This window comes from Grampus griseus, assembly GCF_964374135.1.
Source record: "Grampus griseus genome assembly, chromosome: 1".
NCBI classification, from domain to species: Eukaryota; Metazoa; Chordata; class Mammalia; order Artiodactyla; family Delphinidae; genus Grampus; species Grampus griseus.
The window spans coordinates 15,032,249-15,058,388 of record NC_139017.1 but is presented as its reverse complement, the minus strand read 5'-3'; the positions used below and the strand labels follow the sequence as shown (position 1 = coordinate 15,058,388).

General features: G+C 39.4%; 1 protein-coding gene across 6 annotated transcripts in view; it reads left to right on the top strand.

Moving 5' to 3' along the window:
* ESRRG (estrogen related receptor gamma) overlaps positions 1–26,140 on the top strand; it is a 641,560-nt gene that overhangs the window by 473,149 nt on the left and 142,271 nt on the right. For all 6 annotated transcript variants that reach the window (XM_082656047.1, XM_082656049.1, XM_082656048.1 and 3 more), the window contains one exon: positions 18,554–18,670. In XM_082656047.1, the coding sequence (XP_082512173.1) occupies positions 18,554–18,670 (117 nt within the window). The remainder of the gene's footprint in view (positions 1–18,553; positions 18,671–26,140) is intronic.

Below are 26,140 nucleotides of genomic sequence, written 5' to 3'. Positions count from 1 at the left end.
TGAGTGTCTGTGCATCTTATGAACCTTAGCAAGGAAAATAATAAAGTATTATCTGTTTAACTTAAATAGCATTTAGAGGAAATCACTCTCCCAGTTTGTACGTAGCATCTTTAAAACGAATAAGTTCTAAAATTAAAATCCAAAATAATATGGAATTGACTTAACGAATCTCAGTGATTATCAGTTTGGATGCAGTGTTAAATTAAATATGGAGGTGATATTTTCAAAAGAAATATTGTCTAAACCTCATTTGCTTTAACTCTGAGCTTGCTTTTGTTATGTTTAATTGACTTTTCCACTTTTCCTTGCATTTGATGCCAATTTTGTCTGAGTTTTTGAAATGCATGAATGTTGCCAAGTTATCAATGAGAAATATTATTCTCCTGCTATTTTAATTGTTAGCTTCAGTGTTTATTTTAATAGTAAAGTTTAGTATTGCAGACTTTCTTTGTGGGTAAAGAATATGTATTACGCAAATTGATATTTTAGGAAACAGCACAGTTTACAGTTTGATCTCTCTCAGTTTTGATTTAGTGGACCCACTTCTCAGGATAAATGAGTAGTGATTGCTTTTTCATGGTTTGTTCTGACTTGTAGGAATTGGCCAAAATTGTCATCACTTTTCAGGTTGTTGAAGAGCTAATGGTAACAAAATTCCTCTATAAAGGACCAGAGAGTAAAACAGATAGTAAATATCTTAGGATCTGTAGGTCATATGCCTTTTCTGTCATGTACTCAGTTTTGCTTTGTTTTATTTTTTAAAGCTGTTTAAGAATATAGAAACCACTCTGAGCTTGAGGTCATACCAAAACAAACCTAGGGCTAGATTTGAAGGCTGGCCCTAGTTTGGGTAGCTGCTAGACTAAAACACCCTCATTTCATCTTCCTTGTAGGCAACAATGACTACCAGGATTTTCATATCAGAGGACTTTCTGGAGAGCTTTGCATGCATATCATTTATTTAAATTGAAAGCAAGGTCTCTATCGTGATGATTTTTTTTAGCCTGTTATCTCAGTTTTCAGAATATTTTTTTCCCAGGAATTAAAATTTTCTAGCCTCTTTTCACTGTTCACTATGACATACACATGTGTGTATCAGCCAGCTAATCAGAAAACAGAATCAATGTAAATGAAAATAAAGTAACATTTAGAGTCACTGACAAAAAGTTGGATCTTGGTTGTATAAAATAAGAGTAATTTTCAGAAATTAAATTGCATGGTTGGTCTTTGATCAGGGAAGAGAAAAGAGAAGAAAACTTAATGGTCCCCACTATTTTTTTTGTCCTTCAGATGTTAGGAACTCACATGTGCAACACCAGCGTCTCCGGTATCATTTACATGTTTATTCAACACATTGCATTATGTTACTATATTTTGAAAGTCATTTAAAATCAACATATTTTAACCTCCTGAGAGGGTATATTGTCCAGTTGGGTGACAGTAGATAGGAACCTATCCCATGTAAGGGGTATATGCCAGTGGCATTCAAGGAGGAAAAGAATTTGCAATGAAACTTTTTTATGCCATGGTAAAAAGTCCAGCTGTAGTTCACTGTCAAATTAGTGACATTGAATAATTAGTCAAGTTAAGCAGACACAATTCACTTTCCTAAGCAATATATTTGCCAAACAAGTGACCCTCTCTTCTACTGTCATTTCACAGTGGTTGGGAAGAAATTATGGTATGCATTTTATGATCCTCTGGTAAATGATATTGCACTTATTTTTATTTATTAAAAAAAGATGTAGTATCGCTAATTCTTAAAAGTGCAATAGTTACAATTAATAAAAGGACAAGCTTGTTAGTAATTTTTTTAAACTTAGTTCTATTTTCACACTTTAACTAAATTTCTAATATATCTGTAATATTAGTATATTCTCCATTGACTCTACTCTGATACGGCCTACGTTATAGAATCAAAAAAAATAAGAATGTTATTCTAGATTATCTTTACATATGCATACTTGGCTATGCTCTCTCTCTTTTCTAAATTTTTGTAAGCTTTTTTTTTTCTTAAAAAAAAACCCCTCTGTACTCAGAAAATAAAATCCATTTCCAATGGTTCACCTGAGCCAGGGTCCTCAGAAGTAGCAGCCAGGAAGGAAAGGGGCTCCCAGGTGCTGATTGTAGATGGAGCTGGCGTGAGAACTGGTGCCCTCTGTGGTTCCAGTGTCCAGATCCACCTGTGCCATCCAGACTTACCTGGATGTCCTGATCCACCTGTGCCATCCATACTTCCTGATAAAGTCACTTTCTTACAGGAAAGGAAGTACGTGCATTGCCATTTCCTCCGGGGAATTTGTTGGCGAGTACTTCTCTTTTCCTAGCCTGCCCCAGCCTACCACAACCTCAAAACCTCAAAACCTACCACAAGGTCAAATCCACAACCTCTCCCAGCACTCCATACCAGCTCTTCCAGCAAGTCACTAGTGAGAAGGAAGTTTGTGTTGTTTACATGCTCAGGTCGGAAGGACTTCATAGATCAGTTCCAATTAATTCTTTAAAAACCCCATTTACTTTCTTATCTGTTAGCTAGGTGGATTTTTGCATCTGTGATGGGACTTCTTAGGTAGTAGGGTGTGGCTGATACTTTGCCTACAGACAACTGGACTTGCACCCAGGTCATCCTAGTATTATCTGATGACTGTTTTGATGAAGAGGCTGGAGGCTGTTCTTTGAGGACAAGATGAACTCCCAAGAAAAGGTATCAGTACCTCTCTTAACATTCTAATAGCTTTCATTCTTTCCTCTTGGTTCTCCCTCACTCAGAACCAAGCCCTGACAAATAATGCTGTTTCGTTCAGAGAATAACCAATAAATTACATTGTTAGAATGGCCTCCGTCTACAGAGCATCATATTAAATGCTTGAGCACAAATAGTAGGAAAGATACGTTGCACTTCATATTTTTCAAAGTGCATGCTTTAACATATGTTAATTACATGATAAGATCCTTCTTCGCATAAATTCAGAATTGGTTCTGGCTGAATCCAGTTAGGATACACTAAAATGTTCACCCTAAAGGTAGGAAAGGAAACCAAAAAAATGAGTGATGAGGGTTCTGCTGTCCAAAGTTCCTATTGATGCGAACGTGGGTCACTTTTTCGGGTAATCAGTTGCAGGAGTATATGTCTCAATATGATTTGAATCCCAAGGATTTGTTACTTGTTAGAATTCAGGTTTTGGAAGCTGTGAGACAGGTTGTGAGGAATGGCAGGGTGGCGTTCAGTGGCATGGGTCAGAAATATTTTTCTTTACTGGTAAAGCCCAAGGCAATGATTCATTTTTCTGATATATTACTTGATAAATTTAGATAACATCATAGAAGTGATAAAGTACACACAGGGCATTAATTAAGTTGCTTTAAGTTGTTGGGATTCAACAGGCCTGGTCATTGGAGTTCTCTTATTACACCATTTCAGAAGTTTTACCTGAAAGCAAAATTAGATAATGGATGCTGGTAAAGTATTCTGGTTTACACGAAAAGTAAATATAAGTTTATATATAAAAGAAATGATGTTCCAACATACTTTTTATTTATTTTATTTTTTCACATCTTTTTCTTTTTTTTTTGGCCGCACCATGCGGCACGTGGGATCTTAGTTCCCCGATCAGGGATCGAACCTCCCCGTCCCCAGCATTGGAAGCGTGGAGTCTTAACCACTGGACCACCAGGGAAGTCCAATTCATTTTATTTTTTATTGTGGTAAAAAGCCTAAAATAAAATGCACATAACATAATATATGTTAAAATTTTCCATCGTAACCATTTTTAAGGGTACGATGCCTTAGTGCTAACTATATGCATATTATTGTACAACAGATCTTCAACATTATCTCATCTTGCAGAAATGAAACTCTATACCAATTAAATAACAACTCCCCATCTTCCCCTTCCCCCAGCCCCTGGTAATCACCATTCTACTTTCTGTTTCTATGAGTTTAACTACTTCAGAGTACCCCCTATAAGCAGAATCATGTAGTATTTGTGTTTTTGTGACTGGCCTGTTTCACTTAGCATACTGTCCTCAGTTCATCTATGTTGTAGTATATGTCAGGATTTCCTTTCTTTTCACAGCTGAATAATATTCCATTATATGTATAGATGTATGCACATTTCCTTTTTCCATTCATCAGTGGACATTAGGTTGTTTCTGCCTCTTGGTTATTGTGACTAATGCTGCAATAAGCATGGGTGTACAAATATCTCTTTGAGATCCTGCTTTCAATTTTTTGGATAAAATACCCAGAGGTGGGATTACTGGATCATATGGCAGTTCTATTTTTAATTTTTTGAAGACCTTCCATGTTGTTTTCTATAGAGGCTGCACCATTTTGCACTCCCACCAACAGTGCATGAGGGCTCTAATTTCTCTTTATCCTCTCCAACACTTATTCTCTTCTTTTTTTTTTATTAAATAATGGCCATTCTAATAATGAGTATGAGGTGAATATTTAAATATTTTTGAGGCATTTTGGATGTATCTCAAATTTGAAGTTCTAATCTTTCACCTGCCAATGCTTATCCATAAGTAATTACATATGTGGACAATGTAAATAGTTGGTTTCATCCTCTTGAATTGAATACAATGCCTTTATATCAGTAATAGATGAAGAATTTGTTAATTTGTCATAATAATAATGAATATATTTGTTTTTAAAATGTGCCACACATTATTCTAAGTGCTTTACATTAATTATCTTATTTAATTCTTCCATCATTCCATTAAAGTAGATACTACCATTCTAATATTACCATATTATTTATAGATGTGGAACTTCTATAAAGTTCACAGAGAGGCACAGAGAACAAATTGCCCAGACACAGTTGGGTCTCAGTCTGAACCCAGAGCCTCTTCTCTTAACCCCCTCATTACCCTGCCTTGTATATTTTAAAAGCTTTTCAAGCATTGAACAACTTTAGACTGAATCTTTCTTAAGAGATTTTAGTTCATGGGCAAATTTTTCCATTAAGTTGTTAAAATATAATAAAAAAAGGGGAATTAAGAATATTTTCAGTGATGATTAGATGATATTAAAGGTTTATAAGAAGGAGGCAGCAGAAGTAAGTCTTAAAAATATCTAATTTTTTTTATCATTCATTTTCTGAAATCCCCTGAATATGAAGTTTGAGAGTTCAGCCCTTCAGTACCACCGTATCAGTTTTCTGTCTCAGTTCCCTTGGATTTTATCTGCTGACACTCATTTTGCCACTAGATTTTTAGTTGCTGGTCTTAGATTGATCCTAAAAGTATACACTCACCACTGATAACACTTCCCAGACTCTCGTTGTTGATTGCAGGAGGAAAGAGGCTTAATTCTTCTCCCGTCCACTTACTAAACTTTGTGACCACAACAGAAGGCAGCTCAGAATCAATTTTTTTTTTCTTATGATGAATACTTGTCAGAAGGAGTTTTTTTTTTCTTTTAAGTGATTATATGAATGAATCTGTATGTTTATAGGAAAAAATTACATTCTTTGGAATTAACTCTTGTTTTATTTTGGTTTGAAAACGTTTAAAGAAACAACCATATTTTTATATGCTTTTTTTTAGAAGGGCATCACTGAGTCATCCTAGAAGGAAAAGAAGAGAATTTAGTACAGGAAAATCTGGATTAATTTAAAATTTAGAGCTTGAGATCTGAATGCTTTAGAATGAATCTGAAAGCATACCCTACATCTGCATTCTGATACCCATTTTCTTTCAGTGCATACTATTAACATAGTTTCCATTTGAGGAAGCTCAGAGGCAAGTACAAGAATCTTCAAAGGAACGAATCTAACCCAAGATTTTGGCCTTGACTGCACCTTTTTTTTTTTTCTCTCGCTTCCAAAGTGTCTGCACTGCTTCCTTGCTTCTGGAACACCCTCGCTGTCCCCAGAGTCCTCAGACTATGTTTTACATGGATAACAATTTCAAATTTTGCAACTATTTCAAGCAAAAACCCTCCAACTCATCCTGTCACCTGTTCCTCTCGGTTTACTGAAATTTCATTTTTAATATCTGAACCTAACTCAGAAGAAGCTACTTTACAGGGTTGTGAGAAAAAAAAAAGAGAGAGAGAAAATGATGGATAAGAGATCGTAAAGTATTTCTCATCATTGCAGCCTTTTGTCCACATGTTTTAGACCCAAGATCAGTAAACCAAGGCCCTGGGGGCCAAATCCACTTTGCTAAAGAAAGTTCTATTGGAGCACAGCCGCACCGATTCTTGCGTTGTCCGTGGCTGCTCTCCTGCTTCTACAGGAGTTGCACCAGACACTGAAGGACCGGCAAAGCTGAACTATCGACTATCTGAGCCTTTAAGAAAAAGCTTGTGGACCCCTGCTGTTTTATAAAGGGGTAGAATTAAGTGTTTCCTGGAAGAGGAATCCTTATCCTGCCTCCCCTGGATCATCATCCGACAGGAAGAAGACCCCCACTCTCCCCTGCTAAGTTTCCCTCTGTACTTTTCCTCCCTGAGGAGACGCCAGGTCCTTTGCTGACCACCCTGTCAGAGCAGACAGTGTAGGTGCCCAGGTTTTCTTTCCGAGAGGAGAGCCTTCAGGCACACACACTACACGGTCCGAGCTTTACTGGTTCTCCTGTGAGCTCATCTGTTTTACTCTAAATCCAGCTGGCAGCCTTGTTGGCGTCCCCTGACTCTTGGGGTGACTAGTCATTACTCCTTTTTTTTTATTGCGGTACGCGGGCCTCTCACTGCTGTGGCCTCTCCCGTTGCAGAGCACAGGCTCCGGATGCGCAGGCTCAGCGGCCATGGCTCACGGGCCCAGCCGCTCCGCGGCATGTGGGATCTTCCCGGACCAGGGCACGAACCCGTGTCCCCTGCATCGGCAGGCGGACTCTCAACCACTGCGCCACCAGGGAAGCCCATTACTCCTTTTTGAACGTTGGCTTATGCTTCTCCTACTGTGCCTATTGATTTAACAGACCAATACGCTCCTAGATTTTTGGCTTCCTGGTGCCGGCCAGGAGGAATTCTCTGCCCAGCATTTCCTCATTTCTGGGCCGAGACCAGCACCGGGCCCTTCCCAGGTCCCTCTTAGCTCTTCTTCTGCATCCTAGCCCCGGTCCTGAGCATCATTACCCTGCTGTGATGATGGCTGATAATCAAGGCTCATTCTGTATGAGGCACTCTGCTCAGTACCTTCAATACAGGATCCCACTTGCTTCTCATAGCAACCCCATGAGGTATCAATTGCTAGGTCCCGTGACCACTTCATTTACAAAGAAAGTAACTCCAGGTTTAAAAGTTTGCCCCAGGGCTTCTCTGGTGGCGCAGTGTTTGGGAGTCTGCCTGCCGATGCAGGGGACACGGGTTCGTGCCCCGGTCCGGGAAGATCCCACATGCCGCGGAGCGGCTGGGCCCGTGAGCCGTGGCCGCTGAGCCTGCGCATCCGGACTCTGTGCTCCACAATGGGAGGGGCCACAACAGTGAGAGGCCCGCGTACCGCAAAAAAAAAAAAAAAAAAAGTTTGCCACAACTCAGACAGAAAATGATAGAACTGGGACTTGAACCCATTTGACTCTAGCATCTTATAATCACAGTTATATCACATTCTGCAGTTTAAATATAGATCAATTACCGTCACTTGTGTCAAGCAGGATTTCCCCAAATCCATACCAGCTTTGGAGGACATAGGTAGATACTTGTTGAATACCGAACTTGATCCGGAAGGAAGAATCTAATACCAATGTCTCTTAGGAGCTCTGGGCACACTGGTAGCACTCAAGAACAAAGCACTTAGGGGCAGTATTAGGAGAGGGTATGTTTGTTTTGACTTGTTTAAGGTAGAAGGAAAATCTCAAGGTCGGCATGAAGTCAAATTGCTCTTTGAGTCATTTGTTTTTGTCACATAGGGTAGGATCCTACTGCCTCCACACTTGTCATATGGACTTACTGTACCATTCGGTAATTGCCACTGCAAAATGCACACATTGAAACTTTCTGTCCAAATGGAGTGGATGCATTAGACTTAATTAGCATTTCTTCCTTTCACCAAGAGTATTATGTTAACAGAGCTTTTTTTTTTTTTAATTGTATGTTTAAAGAGACACAGGCAGACTCATATCAAGGCTGTTTAAAATTTCTAAGTAGAGAAGGAACACATAAGAATTGGAGTTGGTTACTGAGCACAGCAAATTTGGGGAGTTACGGTTAGCTCAGATATAACGCTTTTCAGGTGGCAGTGGTCGTTTTTGAGCTCTTTTATGAAGACTGTGACACGATCCCTATACCATAGGAGCTTAAAGACAGAGATGAGTGGCTGCACACATCATGTAGGCGATGTTTTCTACACTGCAAAAGAGCAGTAGCCCTTTCCAAGAAGATGTCATTGTCAAAGCTAAAAACATTAAATTTCTGCATACCTTGATGAGAGAGATTTATATTCTCCATCATTTTCATCTATAAGTATTTTTGATTGTATGCAGTTATTCCCTTTTAAATGCGTTTCAAAGCACACCCTGCTGATTCCGGATTCTGAGTTTTTTCCTATCACGAACAATAGCTTTGTTTGGGGATCTATAAAACGCGTGTGTACAACCTGACACCTGTTGCTTTGGTGACACGGTTTGTTTGGTTTCTGTGGACTTAAACTGGTCACAAACCATAATGGTACAGAGACAAGTTGAGGGATATCTTTTTGAGGTGTAGAGGAATTCCATTCTCCAAGAGCAACCCTATCCTCTCCCACAGCTGGTCTTGCACCACAAGTCTGACAACAGCAAATGACAATGCCAAGATCCACCCTATCCTACCACATTCCCAGGCATCAAAATTTCCTTTCCAACCAGCAACAATAGCAACAACAACAGCTACACAAAGCAACCTCTCAGGAGATAAGAATTTCATTTTTCATTTCTGTTGTAAACAGCACTCAATTACAACACTCAATTTCTTTTGAAGATTAGAGTCAGGCGACATTGCATCTTAGTTGGAGAGACTTGGATCCAGAGTGACTGGGTTTCAGTCCTAGCTCTGGCTCTTGTAAGCTGTATAATTCTGGGTCTGTTACCTCTTCTCTCTGTGTCTTAATTCTCTCATCTGCAAAATGGGGCTTCATAGATGTAGAGCACATAGAAGAATGCTCCGCACTCTTAGCGTTTGTTAGAGGTGTTGGTATGTAAGTTTTAACAGGTGCATTGAAAGAGCATTGGACTGGTTGTCAGGAATTTGTGTTTTGGTCTCTTTTCTGCAGTTAACTAGCACTTCTCCTTGTGAAGAGGGTTGAGTGATCATAGATAAGTCAGTACCCCATTCACCTCTTTCAGGTCTACATAAATCCAGGAGCCTGAACCTACTGGAATTTGGGATTTGTTCCAAGTCTAATAGCCTAAAAATCTTTGTTGCTTTATGACAAATGATATATTATTGGTGGGTTGCTATCAGTTATGCTCTGTCTAATTGACTGTACGTAGTTTATTTTTATGCATGCTTTGGAGCTAAACATTAAAATGAAGGAATGAGAAACAGGATCAGTAAAGATCAAATGGACAGATAATGAAACATTCTGCTGGGGACTCCAGGGGAGTAAGTCCCTGCCCTCAAGGAATGGACAGTTGTACAGTTGGGACAAGAGGTGGGCAATTCACTAGACACATGTAATAAAGTGCCTTAGAGGCTAAGAGAAAGGTTTGCTTGAAGATAAGTGCGAGATGAACTAGTTATACCCGTACGGACCCCTGGACCCCAGTCTTGTGGGCCCTGGGAGAGCGTCACTGAGGAAATGATAAAAGAAGCACATCTAGGACCAGCAGGAAAGACAATGCTGCTTTCTAGAAACTGGGAGTAATTCAGCATGGGTGTCAGACAAGGGGGTGGACTTGGGATAGGGGTAGGGATTGACCTGGAACTGCGGCAAGAGATAAGGCTGGGGTGAGATTTTGAAGAGCTTTGCAAATGCTTTGCCCTCAGTTATAATCAGATTACACCCAGTGATGGGCAGTTTACGAGCTCCGGGGAAGTGACAGGAAATGTTCATGAGGAGAGGTGGTTGATGTCTTGGAAATTCACTTCGTAGACAGTTTGGTGCTTTAAAAAATGACTTGAGTTATTACACTTCTTCCTCTCCTCCTGGTATCTGTAAAATATGGCTGTGTACACGAGAGTTGTTGGCAAGACACAATCCTCTCTCCGGTTCTCTGGGTGAATGGCATATTCATTCTCACACTCTTGCGTAAATCTGCAGAAGGCTGTTTCTATGCTATTCCCAAACTCCAGGCTTAGGTCTTTGAGTCAAAGTATTTCATAATGTTTCATAATCAATGAAAATGTTACAGTGTTTCTTCCCTTTCTTCTGAGAAGGGAGAACAAAACTGTATATGATTTTAATACCTGTATTCCACGTAATGCTTACAATGTTATAAAGCAGGCGTGATGATTCCTCTTTTGTACGTAAGCAAACTGAGAGTATGAAGGTGAACTGACCAGTTTGAGTTCTGACAGCTAAGAAAGGGCAGAGCTGGAATTTGAACTGAGATCCACCGTTTCCTTTCTCCTTCTTCCCTCACTTATTCATCCTCAGACGTTTTCCTGACCCATATGCAAGGCAGTATGTTAAGGATGGATATACATGGGCATACAAGAACTTTTTCCCATCTTCTCTTTGAGATGAACATGCACAGTGCTCAGTGTTAACAGTTGTGCAATTAAAGCAATAAAGGAGTGGCCATGTTTACAAGTTTGGGGGAAACTGAGGCAGGGTATGTCTTGTTTAAATTGGGAAAAAATTAAGGCTAAATAGTTCCTCCCCATTTTACAGCACTGTTTTCCTGCTAAATCATTGTTCACTGAATACAATGGGGAAATGTAATCTTGTGATTAGATACATGTATTTGCATGGAGGCAGTCAATGCTGGTACCCACTGTAGGCTCAATGGCCCTCCCAACACAGATGGCTGGAGGATGAGACCAGAGTCTGTGGTTTAGTCTCCAATCACTAGGATTTATAGACCTGCCTGCTTGGGGAATTCTCTGGCTGTCCAGTGGTTAGGACTCTGAGCTTTCACTGTGGGGGCCAGGGTTCAATCCCTGGTCAGGGAACTAAGATGCCACAAGCTGTGCAGCACAGCCAAAAATTAAAAAAAAAATAAAGATAAATAAACCTGCCTGCTTGTGGGTTTTTTCCTGATCTTTTTTCCTTAAAGGCACAGCATCATCCACTCCCATTTGGGAGCAAGGCTTGATCTTCACTGTGAAAAGGCAGTCATTTGTGCCCACATACATTTAGGACTCTTGTAAATTACATTTATGATGATCAGAATTTAATCCAATAGAACCTTAAAGAACCAAATATCAAATGAGCTTTTCTAGACCCGCCTGTCTCCCACCTCATTTTGTAGAGGGTTAGAGGGGCAGCAAAAAGGCAAAGAATATGGGGCCCTGGCATAACCTTGTGTACGAAATTGCTTTGCTAAGAGCCAGATGTGACCGTTAACCAGATGTGGCCCTCTTCCCCCACCACTTGCGAGGTAAACGTCTCGCAAGTGGATGGGGTCCCCTTGGTTGCCTGGGGCTGCCATTCCTTGTCATAGTCTGGGGCAGACGCATTGAGAACTTGAGGCAGATTCTTGAAATATCTTCAGTGATGGCAGTTCTTTGACCTTTGAGGGGAGACTTAACATTTCGTGATAGACAACCGTCGTTCGGCGTCATGTATTTGGCCAGTCAAGTATTTGGGGTGAATATGAGCAAAGTGTCATTTGATTCCTTCCCCTCTCTGCTTTATAGCTTTGAAATAACTCTAGTGGCAGTTTAAAGGAAGTTTCGAGAAGTATTCAGAGCAGTCTTCTGGGAACGGATAGAGCGTCCCTAAGTAACTTATTTTGAAGTCTAACTTCGGGTGCGTTCTTTGAAAATAAAGTAGCATCCTTTACTTAATTATGCATTGATAGAATTTTGACTTTTTTTTTTTGCCACAGGTAGGTAATGAGTTATTATCCCACATTATATAATCCCAGCTATAGATACTGTTATTTTTTCTATTTCAGGTAGAATGAGGAGAAAGGAGCTAGAAACAAAGGAGCTTTAAACACAAAAAAAAAGAAAAGAAAAGGAAAGAAAGGGAAGTTGTATCACTGTATGGAAAAACCTTTACTACCATACAGTAAAGAGGGGGTTTTCCTTCTTTCTTTTTTCTGCTTTTGGACACTTAAAACAAAAATACTACAGATTATCGCCTTCACGTTTTTAATGCTCTGTAATTGTATACTGAGGCAAATCCCATTATTTTTAAATCACTTAATGTTGGAAAACAATTGGATAAACCCCACTTGGAGTGCCCTGTGGGTCATCTCAAGCCATTTGTTCTGTTAATAAAATTAAAACAATTGGGGGAAATATACAGACGCTTTCAAATTGGCTTTACAATTATGATGTCTGTATGTATGAAAAAGAGGACAGCTCTTGGGAACTACATAAAGCCCAATGCCTCATTACTATGTGCAAGAGATGTGAGTCGGAAGTAAAGATTTGACATATATTTTTATTTTGAGATGCCGTGCTAATTTACATCATTCAGCCCTTTCACCGCTAAACTGTAAAAGTCCATTAAGTGACTGAAAGGAATATACAAATTATCCACTGGCACTCCAGGCTGAAGTTTTACATACACCCTGTTATTCTATCCGCCAGCTAGCTGCAAGATTCTATTAAGCAGTAAGTGAGAAGATTATATTGCCTGCAAACTGATGGTACAAAAGACTCTGCAATAAGTCATCAGAGCCCAGGACCTTCTGAAAAGACGCCAAGAAATATTATAAATTGCTCTATCACGATTGTCAACCTGGTTAAAAAACCCGGAGCTTCCACGTGGATCCGGTTCCCTCTGAAGCTGAGCTTATTTCCCCAGCTACTGACAAAACTGGGAAAATTCCAGTCGTGTCATCCACGGCTGCCCAGTTCAGTCCCTGGTGCCTTATAACAAACGTGGCCCAGAAAATAGCGAGCTATAATCCAAGAAAACTCCGTGTCTGAAATGAGAATTCTAGGCTGTGAACAATAACTTCTGCGTTCCCCTGAATGACTGTCCAGTGTTAACATTCCAGAGGCCGGCAGTTGCTACTGGAAATATTTTTGTCTTGTTTCCTCTTGGTGAATCGAAGGAAAACAAGTGCCCCATGGAGATCATAGGGTCTATTGGGAGTAGTGTCTTAGAGCCATTATCAAAATAGATGTAACAGTGTTGCCTAGGTGCTTGGGGCAGCATATTTTTAGGATAAAATGCTTTCTTCATTGAATAGAAAGAGCACCAGGGAAGGTTTTTCAAGGGCAAAATCTTTGTAGACTCTGACATGAATCAAAGACTGTTGGGTGGGTGATCACAGCCAACAACAATGAACTAAGGAACTCAGTGGGAGGGCTCGGAAATTAGAGAGGTTTTCCTCCAGCCAAGAAGTTCTTTAGAATGATGTTGATTTGTTTTTCAAGGTACAAACCAGTGTTACTTAGTGAAATCAAGGTTGTCATCCATATATGTCAAGACAAATTTATTGAAAGAGAACATTTGGCAGAAGGATGTCAGATTCATCGTAAACCATGTCTATATGCTTAGCTGAAAATCTATCATTTATGAAAATACTCGGGACCAGTGTATTTTCTTTCCATTCACAGTGAAATTTTTATAAGAATGTGGTGTTTTTTTCTATAGCTTGGGGAAGATTCCTTTACCCCAATGTAGTCATTTATTCATTTTTCACAGCACAGTTCAATCATTTGCTCCTGTGTGAAGAATTCACTGACTTTCCAAAGCACAATCTCAGCCGCTGTGGGGATGCATCCGTGTACACGGGTGTCTGGTGCTGACTTGAATCCAGAGCCGTTGCAGTGCACGCTCAGCTGTATCGTGATTTGTTGACATGTCTTGTCTCCTTGTAAAACTGTAGATTCCTTAAGGGCCAGGGACTTCCTCTTTCTTTCCCAGCCCTGCACATGTACAAAATGGTAGGCTTATTGATAAGCGTTGAGGATTCAGCTGTAAATGAGACGGAACTCTGCCCTCAAGAACTCATCCTAAGGCACTGTTAAAAATTCTTCTGCCTTTACATTTCTCGTTGTCATTGAAGAATTATAGAATGTAGTGGTTAGAAAGGAAACTGGAATTCTTCTTTATATGTGATCTAAAATCCTCGTATGGCAATTTGACAATTTCCCTTCTGTTTCTGAAGAAATATAGAAATCTCGAGACAGTCATTCAGAGAAAGGGCATCTATAGATTCAGCTGCGATAATTGAATCACTCCTGAGTGTTTTCTGCAACGTGGCTCCAATTCTTAGGGCACCCATTTTGCAAATAATAGTAAGTGTTACGATAAGATAAACATTAAATAGCTCTCTTAGTGCCACCTATCTGTATTTTCATATTTTATATTATTTTTCTTCTTATTTATATCAAGATGTACTTTTATTTCCTTAAAACTTCTTACAGTTTTGTTTTGATTTTGTTTCTCTTTTCACACTTAACTCCCCAGAAACCTTTGTATTTTTCTCTTTTCTCCTTGATAAGCTCTCCTGGTTTTGCCATGGATTTCCATTTTTGTCAAAGGTATTTTTGTAAGGTGTTGAAACATTAACTAGATTTTCTTCTACTTTTTTTTTTTATTTGATTTGTGGAATGGTTTTCCTAGTGTGCTTCCTTTTGCTTCCTAATGGGCCATCTAGCTCACTTGACCTTGTGGACAGTACTGTGTGACAGCATCCTAATTGATGTTCAGAAAAATGACCTTGAGGTACCAAAAAATATCTCATAATTTAAAATGTATCATTTTACTTATATACTACTTTCGGGTGGAGGATTTCTATTCTGCATAAGCAATAATCCTTGCCTCCAGGATCTTACCATCTAAGGGATAGTATGCACGTGAAAAGGTGTAAAAGAATCTGGCACGTCCGTATATGATGAGAGTACCCAAAAAGATATGAGAACCAAGAAATCATTTTCTGCTAGGGTGGTTTGAGAAGTTTTCATGAAAGATTTGAATGGAATTTGAGTTGAACGTTGAGCCTTGGAAGTAATTTTAAGAAGAAAAGAGGGGCAAAGATAGATAGATCATCCTCAGAGGGACGTCTGAAGGACACAGCAAAAACTGAATAAATCAGATCGGTGCATCAGGAAGTTCATATAAGGTAATCATTGTAATGTTGCTGGAAAAGTGGATGAGAGTCACATGGGGCAGGGATTTTGTTGGCTAGGTGAATATTTTATGTTTATTCCAGAGGCCATAGGAATCTATTGATTTTTTTTTTTTTTTTGGCGGTACGCGGGCCTCTCACTGCTGTGGCCTCTCCCGTTGCGGAGCACAGGCTCCAGACACGCAGGCTCAGCGGCCACAGCTCACAGGCCCAGCCGCTCTGCGGCATGTGGGATCCTCCCGGACCGGGGCACGAACCCGCGTCCCCTGCATCGGCAGGCGGACTCTCAACCACTGCACCATCAGGGAAGCCCTCTATTGATTTTTTTAAAAGTTGAGTTAACGACATTATCAAAAACATCATAGGAGGAGGAATATGATCGTGGTATGCAGTGTGGATTAGAGGGGGACAAGACGGAGGCAAAATGCCCAGTTAGGAGATAACTACCATAGTCCAGGTGTGAGCTCACACAGGCCTCATTTAGGGGCCTGTCAGAAGGGCCTTGTTGCGAAGGATGAGGATATAATTTTCAAAGAAGAAGAGGAACTAGTTTGAAAAGAAAGGTGATTATTTTGTGTGTGTGTGATGCTGGGTCATCCCAGTAGTTTCCAGCACTGGGTTAAAAGGGATGGGGCAGGGGAACTTGTGCTCATGCCTTGATACTAGAAAGTGAACAAATGATGACTTTGTATTGACTTTTGAGGAACAAAAAAAGGGAAATAATGCTGTTCGGAAAACATTTTTTTTTTTCCCTTTCTAACTAGTTATTGTTCCGCTCTTCCTAAGAAAGCAGAGGCCTGGGTTTCTTTTTAAATAAGTATAAGGAGAGCCACGTAGAGTGGAAGGATCTGGTAGTAGAATACTAATTAACCCCTAGAAAATGGCTAGCAACACTCTCTTGATGCAAAATAAATTTTCAGTGAAAATCACAGTGAAAAATTATTCATCTAAAGTTCAGATTCTAAATCCTTTTATTCTCAGCCGTGACCCAGCCAGTTTGGTTCCTTTGACTTATCCTTGGTTTTCTGTGAGTGTAATAGTACAGTAACACAGTAATATCTCTGAGGAAGGTGATGGTGTGTGCTTATGTTGATGCAATTAATATTACTCTTAATATTTCACCTATTATGTTAAAAAGTAGTTTCTTTTATTATTATAAATGCCCTGAATTAGAATGCTAATTTAGTCAATTTTGATAGGATTATCTTAAGTTATAATACACAGGCTTTTTTTTTTTTTTTTTTTTGAAGTCATGCATACTTAACCAGTTCCCCGTAGTTATGAGTGGTTAGGTATTACTTCCTGTTGAATTAGCAGTTGCTGAGTAGTTGAGTCTTTCTACAATCCTGCAATCCACTAATGTGATATTTAATGAGGAGACATCAGTCTGGAGAAAGGTAGTCAATATAAATCAGTGTTTACAAAGTGTGATTAACTCTGAAATATTTCATCAATGCTGTGGTCCCAGGCAGACTCTATGCTAATTACTAGAATCTGTGCATGTTTCAGGGGACTTGGATGGACCCTGGGTATTGCAAACATGGAGCAGCAAAATTGCAATTATGCTCGGACCGTCTCTGATGACAATTTATGCATTTGGTCTGATGACCTCCCCCTTCCCAAGAGGGCAATAAACAGAATGCATTTTCATTAAGATACTAATGCACTTAATCACAAGGGGAAAGGGTTAGGAAGTAACGAAAGACCTTCAAGCACTATGTGACAGAGCTGATAGGGGAGAGAGGCTTTATTTTAAAGTCAGCTTCTCTACAAAGCTGTAGGCAGCCCCAGAGCACTTCCCACACATAGTCTTTGGCACTAATTGAAAAATTGCAAGTTAAAGTTTGGATCTTCTGGCGACATCCTTATCACTTCAAATCTGTTGTTACTAACGTAAATGATGTAGACTGTAATATTAAAAATATAATTTCATAGCGGTTTATTTTTATTTATAACACTTCCATGCAGCTTGAGTGTTTGGAATTCATTATGCAAGTAATTTAATAAACATGATGATGATGATGGTGATGATGGTGGTCATGATGGTTGTAATGAAGATGGTGATGATGATGGTTGTAATGAAGATAGTGATGATGGTAATGATGGTGGTGATGGTGGTGATGATGGTAATGATGGTGGTGATGATGGTAATGATGGTGGTGATGGTGATGATGATGGTAATGATGGTGGTGATGATGGTAATGATGGTGTTGATGGTGGTGATGATGATAATGATGGTGTTGATGGTGGTGATGACGGTAATGATGGTGGTGATGGTGGTGATGATGGTGGTGATGGTGGTGATGATGGTGGTGATGGTGGTGATGGTGATGATGGTGGTGATGATGGTAATGATGGTGGTGATGGTGGTGGTGATGATGGTAATGGTGGTGATGGTGATGATGATGTTAATGATGGTGGTGATGATGGTAATGACGGTGGTTATGATAGTAATGATGGTGGTGATGGTGGTGATGATGGTAATGGTGGTGATGGTGGTGATGATGGTAATGATGGTGGTGATGGTGGTAATGATGGTAATGGTGGTGATGGTGGTGATGATGGTGGTGATGGTGGTGATGGTGATGATGGTGATCACCATCATCGGTAAACATTTTCCAAGAGTAAAATTGTATTGTAAGGCTCTGGTAAGTGATGAAGCGAGAACCATGTAACTTCAGTCCCTGCCCTCAAGGAGCTTACTGCACAGTCCCAAATTAGCCTACTGATCATTTTTCACAGTGAGATTTATACTGTTCAGTGTCAGAGAGACAAAAAGTCTGATGCATCAGGGCATTAGCAACCAAAAGAAATCCAGGATGGATGATACTGTAATACTTTTTTTTTGTTCGTTTTGTTTTGGGTTTTTTTTGCCGTACGCGGGCCTCTCACTGCTGTGGCCTCTCTCGTTGCGGAGCACAGGCTCCGGACGCGCAGGCTCAGCAGCCATGGCTCATAGGCCCAGCCGCTCCACGGCATGTGGGATCTTCCCAGACCGGGGCATGAACCCGTGTCCCCTGCATTGGCAGGCAGACTCTCAACCACTGCACCACCAGGGAAGCCCTGTAATACGGTTTTGATGTTGGTGTTTTTATGGAAATAATCTGCTGGGAGATTTCTTTTGGATCCTCAAATTCTGGAAGACCGCTACTTTGTATGAGTGGATGAAGCATAATTTTAAAGGCTGATTCTAAGCTTAATCTTTTGAAGAGCTTCACCACGTATCTTCTCATTGTTTGATGCATCTTCAGTGGTTATAGCGAGCATCTGGCTCCATGATATTTGTGACATCCGCATGACTCCCGTTGACTTTTTTTTTGAGGGAGGACGGTAGGAGTAGCAGAGTTGGTGTTGCCTTGGGGTTGCTAGGATTGCCTGGGTCTTGCAAATCTAACAGCTTCTTTTCTTAAACTCTGTGTTTTAGGTAATATAGAATATAGCTGCCCTGCCACGAATGAATGTGAAATCACAAAGCGCAGACGTAAATCCTGCCAGGCTTGTCGCTTCATGAAGTGTTTAAAAGTGGGCATGCTCAAAGAAGGTAAGGCTGTGTGCTACTGCTCCTGTACTTTAGGCTGGGGGTGCGGGATATACAGGGAATCACAAAAATATTAGAGAAACCAGGCAACTCTGGGGTCACAGTAAGTATCCTGAATCTGATAGCAGAATACTCCTCCTTTATACCTGGACTTGCTGATCTCTCGTGGCTAACTGCTTGACATCAACAGGAAGGGACAAGGTAGGACACATCTGATGTGTAGCTAAACCCACCAGGTATGCTTGGCAGTTCGGTTTCTTTTCATCTTTACAGTTTGCAGAAGGCAAAGGATGAAGGGTAGCCAAGAGGCTACTGTCATTGTCTTTTTGCTTTCTTTTCACTACTAGGTCTACAGAGGGATCCCCCCCCATCTTTACTGAGGTATAACTGACAAATAAAAATTGTGTATTTTTAAGGTAGATGACCTGTATTTCATTAATATATATTTTGAAATAATTGCCACAATCAAGATAATAACACATCCATCACTTCATATGGGTACCGTTTTCTTTCTTTCTTTTTTAAAAATTCATCTTACGTTTAAAGTACTCTTTATTCTTTTCTAATCTTATCTTTGGGACTTATCTTCTATTATAAAGAGTTTGTAACAATGGTATTAAAATTGTTGCTTTCAGTTGAGGATAACAGCAACAAACACAAAATAGTAACAATGAGCATGTATTCCGTGCTAAACGAATTGCCTAAGTTCCCACAGCAGATGAGGGTAGAGCCAGGAACTGAACCCAAGTAGATTTTAGAATTCACTCAAGTCCCCCCCCAAATCAAAGTTCCTGAAATCTTTGTATATTTCAGTATGTCTAGTGAAACTAACATTTTAGCTTGGCGATGGAGAAAAATTGTTCTTTTCTGTGGGACGCCTAGGTTTAGTTTTGGGTTTGTTTTTAATATATTTCTGTATATGTATGTGCTTTGTAGGTGTGTATTTTATATACTGCATTTAGGTTTCACTGTTTCCTTCTCTTCAGAAAATTTGCCAGAGTTTAAAATAAATATGATAATTTTATACAGTAACAAAATGGAACTATGGTCATTGAAGTTTGAAAGAATATGAGGTAAATTAAATATTTAAATGTACTGTTTCTGTTGAGTCCTAGACTGTATCTTGTTCCTGGGGTTGGCCTTATGAGTTTGTATAATTTGTTGTTACTGGAGATCACCTATTTTTTTTACAGGCTTTTTTTTTTTTTTTAGTAACTTTATTTATTTATTTATTTTTGGCTGCGTTGGGTCTTCATTGCTGTGCGTGGGTTTTCTCTAGTTGCTGCGAGCCGGGGCCACTCCTCGCCATGGTGCGCGGGCCTCTCATTGTGGTGACTTCTCTTGTTGTGGAGCACAGGCCCTAGGTGCATGGGCTTCAGTCGCTGTGGCTCGCAGGCTCTAGAGCGCAGGCTCAGTAGTTGTGGCATACGGGCTTAGTTGCTCCACGGCATGTGGGATCTTCCCGGACCAGGGCTCGAACCCGTGTTCCCTGAACTGGCAGATGGATTCCTAACCACTGCACCACCAGGGAAGTCCCGAGATCACCTATTTTTTAACTGCAAAATCGAAGTAGATCCAAGTATTTATTCCTCATGCATGAACCAGAGCTTCAATTAGGTACGGCATCACCAGATCTCACAATTTTTCCTGGCTTGTTCTTATTCCAAGATTTTTTACTGTGAACCATGTCATAGGAAGATTAATGAAGCAGATTGTATTTGGGTACGTGGAATTCATGCTATTTTTCTCTTGTCCACTAAGATTAACTCCTCCACTGGCTAGGAACTAAGAAGATTCTCCCAAAGTCTTCTCATCCTCAACTTGAAAAATAATTGTAAACAAGCGTGTAACTTTATCATGAAAGCCTTATGGAAAGAGGACCAAGATATTTGCCAAGTAAAAACATAAAATAAAAAACAGATTGCCTGCAGCAACATGGATGGACCTAGATATTATCATACTAAGTGAAGTAAGTCAGAGAGAGAAAGACAAAAATCATATATATCACTTATATGTGGAATCTAATAAAATGACACAAATGAACTTATTTACAAAACAGAAATAGACTCACAGACACAGAAAACAAACCTGTGGTTGCCAAAGGGGAAATTGAGGGGGGAGGGATAAATTAGGAGTTTGAGATTAACAGATACACACTACTATATATAAAATAAATAAACAAGGACCTACTCTATAGCACAGGGAACTATATTCAGTATCTTGTAATAGCCTATAATAGAAAAGAATCCGAAAAAGGTATATATGTGTGTGTGTGTGTGTATATATGTATAACTGAAACTATACATTTGCTGTACACCTGAAACTAACACAACGTTGTAAATCAACTGTACACCTGAAACTAACACAACATTGTAAATCAACTTTAATTCAATAATTAAAAAAAGAAAACAAATTGCCTAGTAGGATGATTCCATTTACATATAAATATATTTTATATAAAATATGCTATTAAATTTATATTAAATAAAAATTTTATACAAATTTGTACTGTAATAATTTATATTAATACACGTACATTATGATAGTATATGCATGGAGAAACAGAAGGAAGGATAAAGATTGGTACCAGTGTTAACACTGGTGAAAAAAAGTCAGGGTAGGGAGTACTTTTCTTGTTTACTCTATAGCTTTTGGCACTGTTAGGATTTTTCCACAGTGAACACGTTTTGCATTTATAATCCATTTCCTAAATATTTATTAAGTTCCTCTCATGTGCCAACCACTATTCTAGGCTCCAGTGATGCCACAGTGAAAACGACAGATATGGTTTCTCTTGCTAGAAGAAGGCTTATGTGGAAGATACTGAAAGGATAACAATTTTAACAAAGGAAAACATATGAATAATAATCCAACGATAACAGCCCAACCCATATGACAAAGCGTTTTCCTCTGAGTTAGGACAGTGGTGATAGCTGACTTTCTTGTGGTGGAAACATTACCTTAGTAATTGCCTTAAACCCCATAGCAGAGTAGCAAACAAAACATATTTCAGAGTGTAACAAGTGATTGACAATAATATTTTTGGTCTTAATTATCTTTATATTGCCACTTAGTTGAGCTATAGAGACTCAAACCAAACTTACGCTATTTGAAAAGGCTTAATTTAGAGTTTGGACTTGAGGAATCATTATTTTCCAAAAGCAAATCAATGTTTAAAAATGTTATAAAAGTAATGTATCAATTAACACTTTGAATGGATATGTCCTAGATTTGGATTTTATTGTTAAAAACTAAACTACATGGAGATATGCCTCCATGTCCAGGTAAATAGGATCTTTTTGAGCAGTTTGATTTTACTACTAGTGTACTCACCTATTTACCCTTCCAGTTTTAAGGAGGAAGTAGTAAACCTATTTTCCCCTAAATAATTTTCCCCATTGTGTTTTCAAGCAGGAACAATCTTGAAGGGTGGTTAGAGTGACTGAAAAGGTGTGAACTGTGTTTAATTAAACATTGTTGGTGAAAGTAAATAGGACGGGTGCTTATCTATAATTCACACCTCTTCAGTTGCTGTTATCAAGCCTTTAGAGGGACTGTTTTCAAGGGAATTGCTGCTGTTGCTGATATACTCAAAAAATAATTTATTTTCCTTTACTTCCTTGTGCCCACTTTGGTGGAAAAATATCTCTAAGCCCCTTCCCCCAAATAGAAAGGAGATGATAGTTACGCGTAAATATGGAATACTCTTTTTCTTCTGTCCTTAAAAAAATACAGTGAAATATTGCATTACACCCTGCATATAAATACACAGTTATGTTTGGCCATCTCCTTGGCTCAAGGCTTACCTTCTCAGCCTGGAGAGAATGATACTGTCTTAAATGTATCTTTATGGATGGAGAGGGGTTTCAGTCCCATGCAGTATGTCAGAGATCATGATGTTGTAAATCTATTCCAATGTAAACCTGTTCAATTCGATTACCGGTCCGTAATAATATTTGTCTGTACAACCCCCACGTTGGCCACAGCAGTCCATACAGGCTGATGGCACAGCAGGTCGGGAAATTGACAGACCAAATCTATTTAAACAGAAAACAACGTGAGTTCTAGGATCTGAAATGAAATCAGATTTCAACAGCTTTGATGGGAATCTTCTTTCCTTTCACAGGTATTTTTATTCACCTAGCCATGTGCATCTTAGATAAAATGCTGCTTGAGGGAAATGAAGATGTTTTCATTAAATAGGGCGTTTATAGAAAGATGAGACTTTTACTCTTTTAAAAATAATGTCTTGGTTTTACTGAGTGGCATTTCTACTAATGATGTGAGGTACAAAATGGAAGTGGTGGCTTAGTGGGTCAGCAACTCCAGTTACATCACAGTGTGTGTAATTAAATCCCTATAATACATGGCTTATCGTTAGTCAGCACCAGAATCATGTCCAGATGAACCATGTTTGGTTTTAATATTAGCATTTTTGAATCAAAATATTGTTACCAGTGGAAGCAAAAAAACAGTTGTGTGGGGAAAACAACAAAATGCAACAACATAAAACTGTGAGAAGTACAGTTAAAAAAAATGGTACTTTGTTCAAATCCAAGTTGTTGCACCATTCCGCGTCCTGAAAAATCCCCTTCGCCTTTTCTGGGCTCTGCTGTCTGCCAAGCCTCACGAATGATGGGCCAGCATTATTTTTTCGGCATTATACCGTACTGTATGTCAGAGAAAACCCATCTATTACAAGATATCTGGTCTCAACATTCCCTTTTCATTTTTTTCAGATATTGTTTATTTGAAGGAAAAAACAAGAACTAATCAACGTGCACCTATAAATCTAGTCAAGATTTATTTTTATTTTGATCTTTCTCCTTAGTTATTTAAAGGCTACTGTAGGACATACTGGTTCGGTTTTCTCTCTTTCAGTGGCAAACAGACATTTTATGAAAGCAATAATTACTTTATTTACGTATAGGATTCACGGATCCAAAGATTGAAGAAAGGCTTTTTGCTCTTTATTGGCGTGATGGGTTTCACCTTGGCGACTCAAGTATTTTTCTTTGACTCTTGCACATGAGAGCAAGAGACGCACATTTGTGTGCAATATTATATTCCCCAGCCAGGCCAGCCTGCATGCCGCAGTACAGATGAACCCAGGCAGCCTGGTGGACTGGTTTAGTTATTTCATGCCAAGAAATTGTGCTTTTCACTTTGCCTTTAAAAAGGTGGTTACTTAACCCTTCTAATCATCACTTTCATCATTTGCAAAATGGTAGTGGCAGTAATAGTATTTGCAAATAAAATGTTGTTGTGCATAGCCAACAAGATACTGCAGGTTAGGTGCTCAGCATACCATGTGACCCAGAGCAAGGACCAGATCAAGGTTAGCTATTGTTGCTGGAGACGGTAGGGGTCAAGCTTTAAGGTCAGGTGGATCTAGATTGAAGCCCTGGCTCTGTCTCCTCCTGGACCTGGGGCAAGGCATATTACCTCTAGGACTCACTTGCTTCAACCTATTTATTTATAAATATGGAACTTAATCCTTTGTCTACCAAAGAAAATGGACAAATCACACACCTTTTCAAACAAGAAGAAATACAAGAATTCTACTAACTTCATAGGTACATTAAATTTTACTGAGGTAACTTTGATATCAGACCATCGTGGATAAAAAATCAGAGGAGAGAAATAAGTTTTAGCACACCTCCATAAATATTAACTGAGCTTCTCCCATGTGTCTGGCAAAAATATTGTGCTTTGGCTTTTAATTCTGATTTTCCACAGCTTTGCATTGTGATTTTAAGCAAGTCCATTCAACTCTGCCTTTATTTCCATATGTGCCGGGGAGCAGTTAGACTACTTTCTTTCTCATCTCTTCTATTCTAAAATTCTGTAAGTTTTGTTAAAAATGATATAATGTCTCTAGAAACATAGTACCAATATATGACACAAAGATACTTATAATTATTACCGCTGCTGATGACTATGTCCATAAGTTTGAAAATACAATAAGAGCTGTGATTCGATAGACATGGCTAGTGAATTGTGCTACTTTGTAAATTTTGTCTTAACTGAATAATTCTTTGGATGCTTTCCATCTTTCTAGAAAAGCAGGAGGTATGTTATTTTTGTCAAAGTTGATAGAAGTGAGTTGAAGGAACAGTAGAACAATTAATAGGTATTTAAATACTTAGGACTTGCAGTCTTGATCATGTATTTTTGTAGTGTTTGAAACACTTTTCCTCTTTATTTCCTCACAGCCCCTACCATCTCTTGTTAATAAATTGAAGTGCAGTCAGTAGAGTTTTATTTCTGTGGGCATCTAAAGGCTCATCACAGGTTGCCGTGTTGCTACTGGTCAGGTATATTTGAAGTTTTGTTGTTAGATTTTTAAAATAAAAACATTGCCATAAGTGGGAGAGGAGAAGAGCGAGTTTATATAATTTTAAGTGCCTTCTGGGGGAAAATGAGTCATTAAAACAAACAAAACACATAACGATGTTATGTGTTTTGTCGATAACCATATTTACATTTCATATCTGATTTGACATCTTTAAAGTAAGTTTCTATTACAGAGGTGCTCAATATTTTCCTCCACTTTTTAAAAGTCTAAAAAATAGAAGGGTGAAGATTCTAGGCTGACAATTTACAAGATATGGTATAATCGTGAGTCTTCCTGTTCAGGGTAAAGTCAAAGCAGTGGTTGGGAATCAGCATTCGAAATAAGTTATTCAGTGTGGAAAGGCGCAGGATATTACAGTTTTATTATCACCTTAAAACCTCACTGAGAGGAAAATAGTGGGACCCTGAGTGCCAGATTCTCATTAATCAGATGAGGAACTCCAGGTTCAGAGAGTTTTAGTAACTTAACCCAAGGTCCCATTGCAGATCAGTAGGAGTGAGATGAAAGTCAGGTATGTCATATTCTCAGCCCCCTCCTGTGGCTCTATCAAGCCATGTTGCAGGCTTGGCCCCAAAAGGGGTCTTTCCTGCTCCAGCTGTGGGTCGATTGCCCACCATCTCAGTACAGCAGGCCAGTAGTGGCCCGAAATATTCATTTAAGGGTGGAGAAAATGGGAAACAGTGCTGGCACTCCCAGGAAGCAGCAGAACTTGTGGGTTTAACGAGGGGTTTGTGCCTAAGATACGTGCATAAAGGGCATTCATAAGGAAGGGACTTTCCCTTAGGATTCTGAATGGGGAAACCAGACTTTTCACTTGGAGTTTAATGAGGCCACTGAAGATACAGATAATGGTGGGGATCAGCCCAGGAAAGGTCTTTACGGGATAACTGAGCAGCTAGAATATTGGGCATAGAGTGAGTTGGAGAAGGCATTGTGTACCAGGAGCTGTGGAGGTGAGAATGGCAAGGTTAAAGATGCTGCATGGAGGGACTTCCCTGGTGGCGCAGTGGTTGAGAATTTGCCTGCCAATGCAGGGGACACAGGTTCGAGCCCTGGTCCGGGAAGGTCCCACATGCCATGGAACAACTAAGCCTATGCGCCACAACTACTGAGCC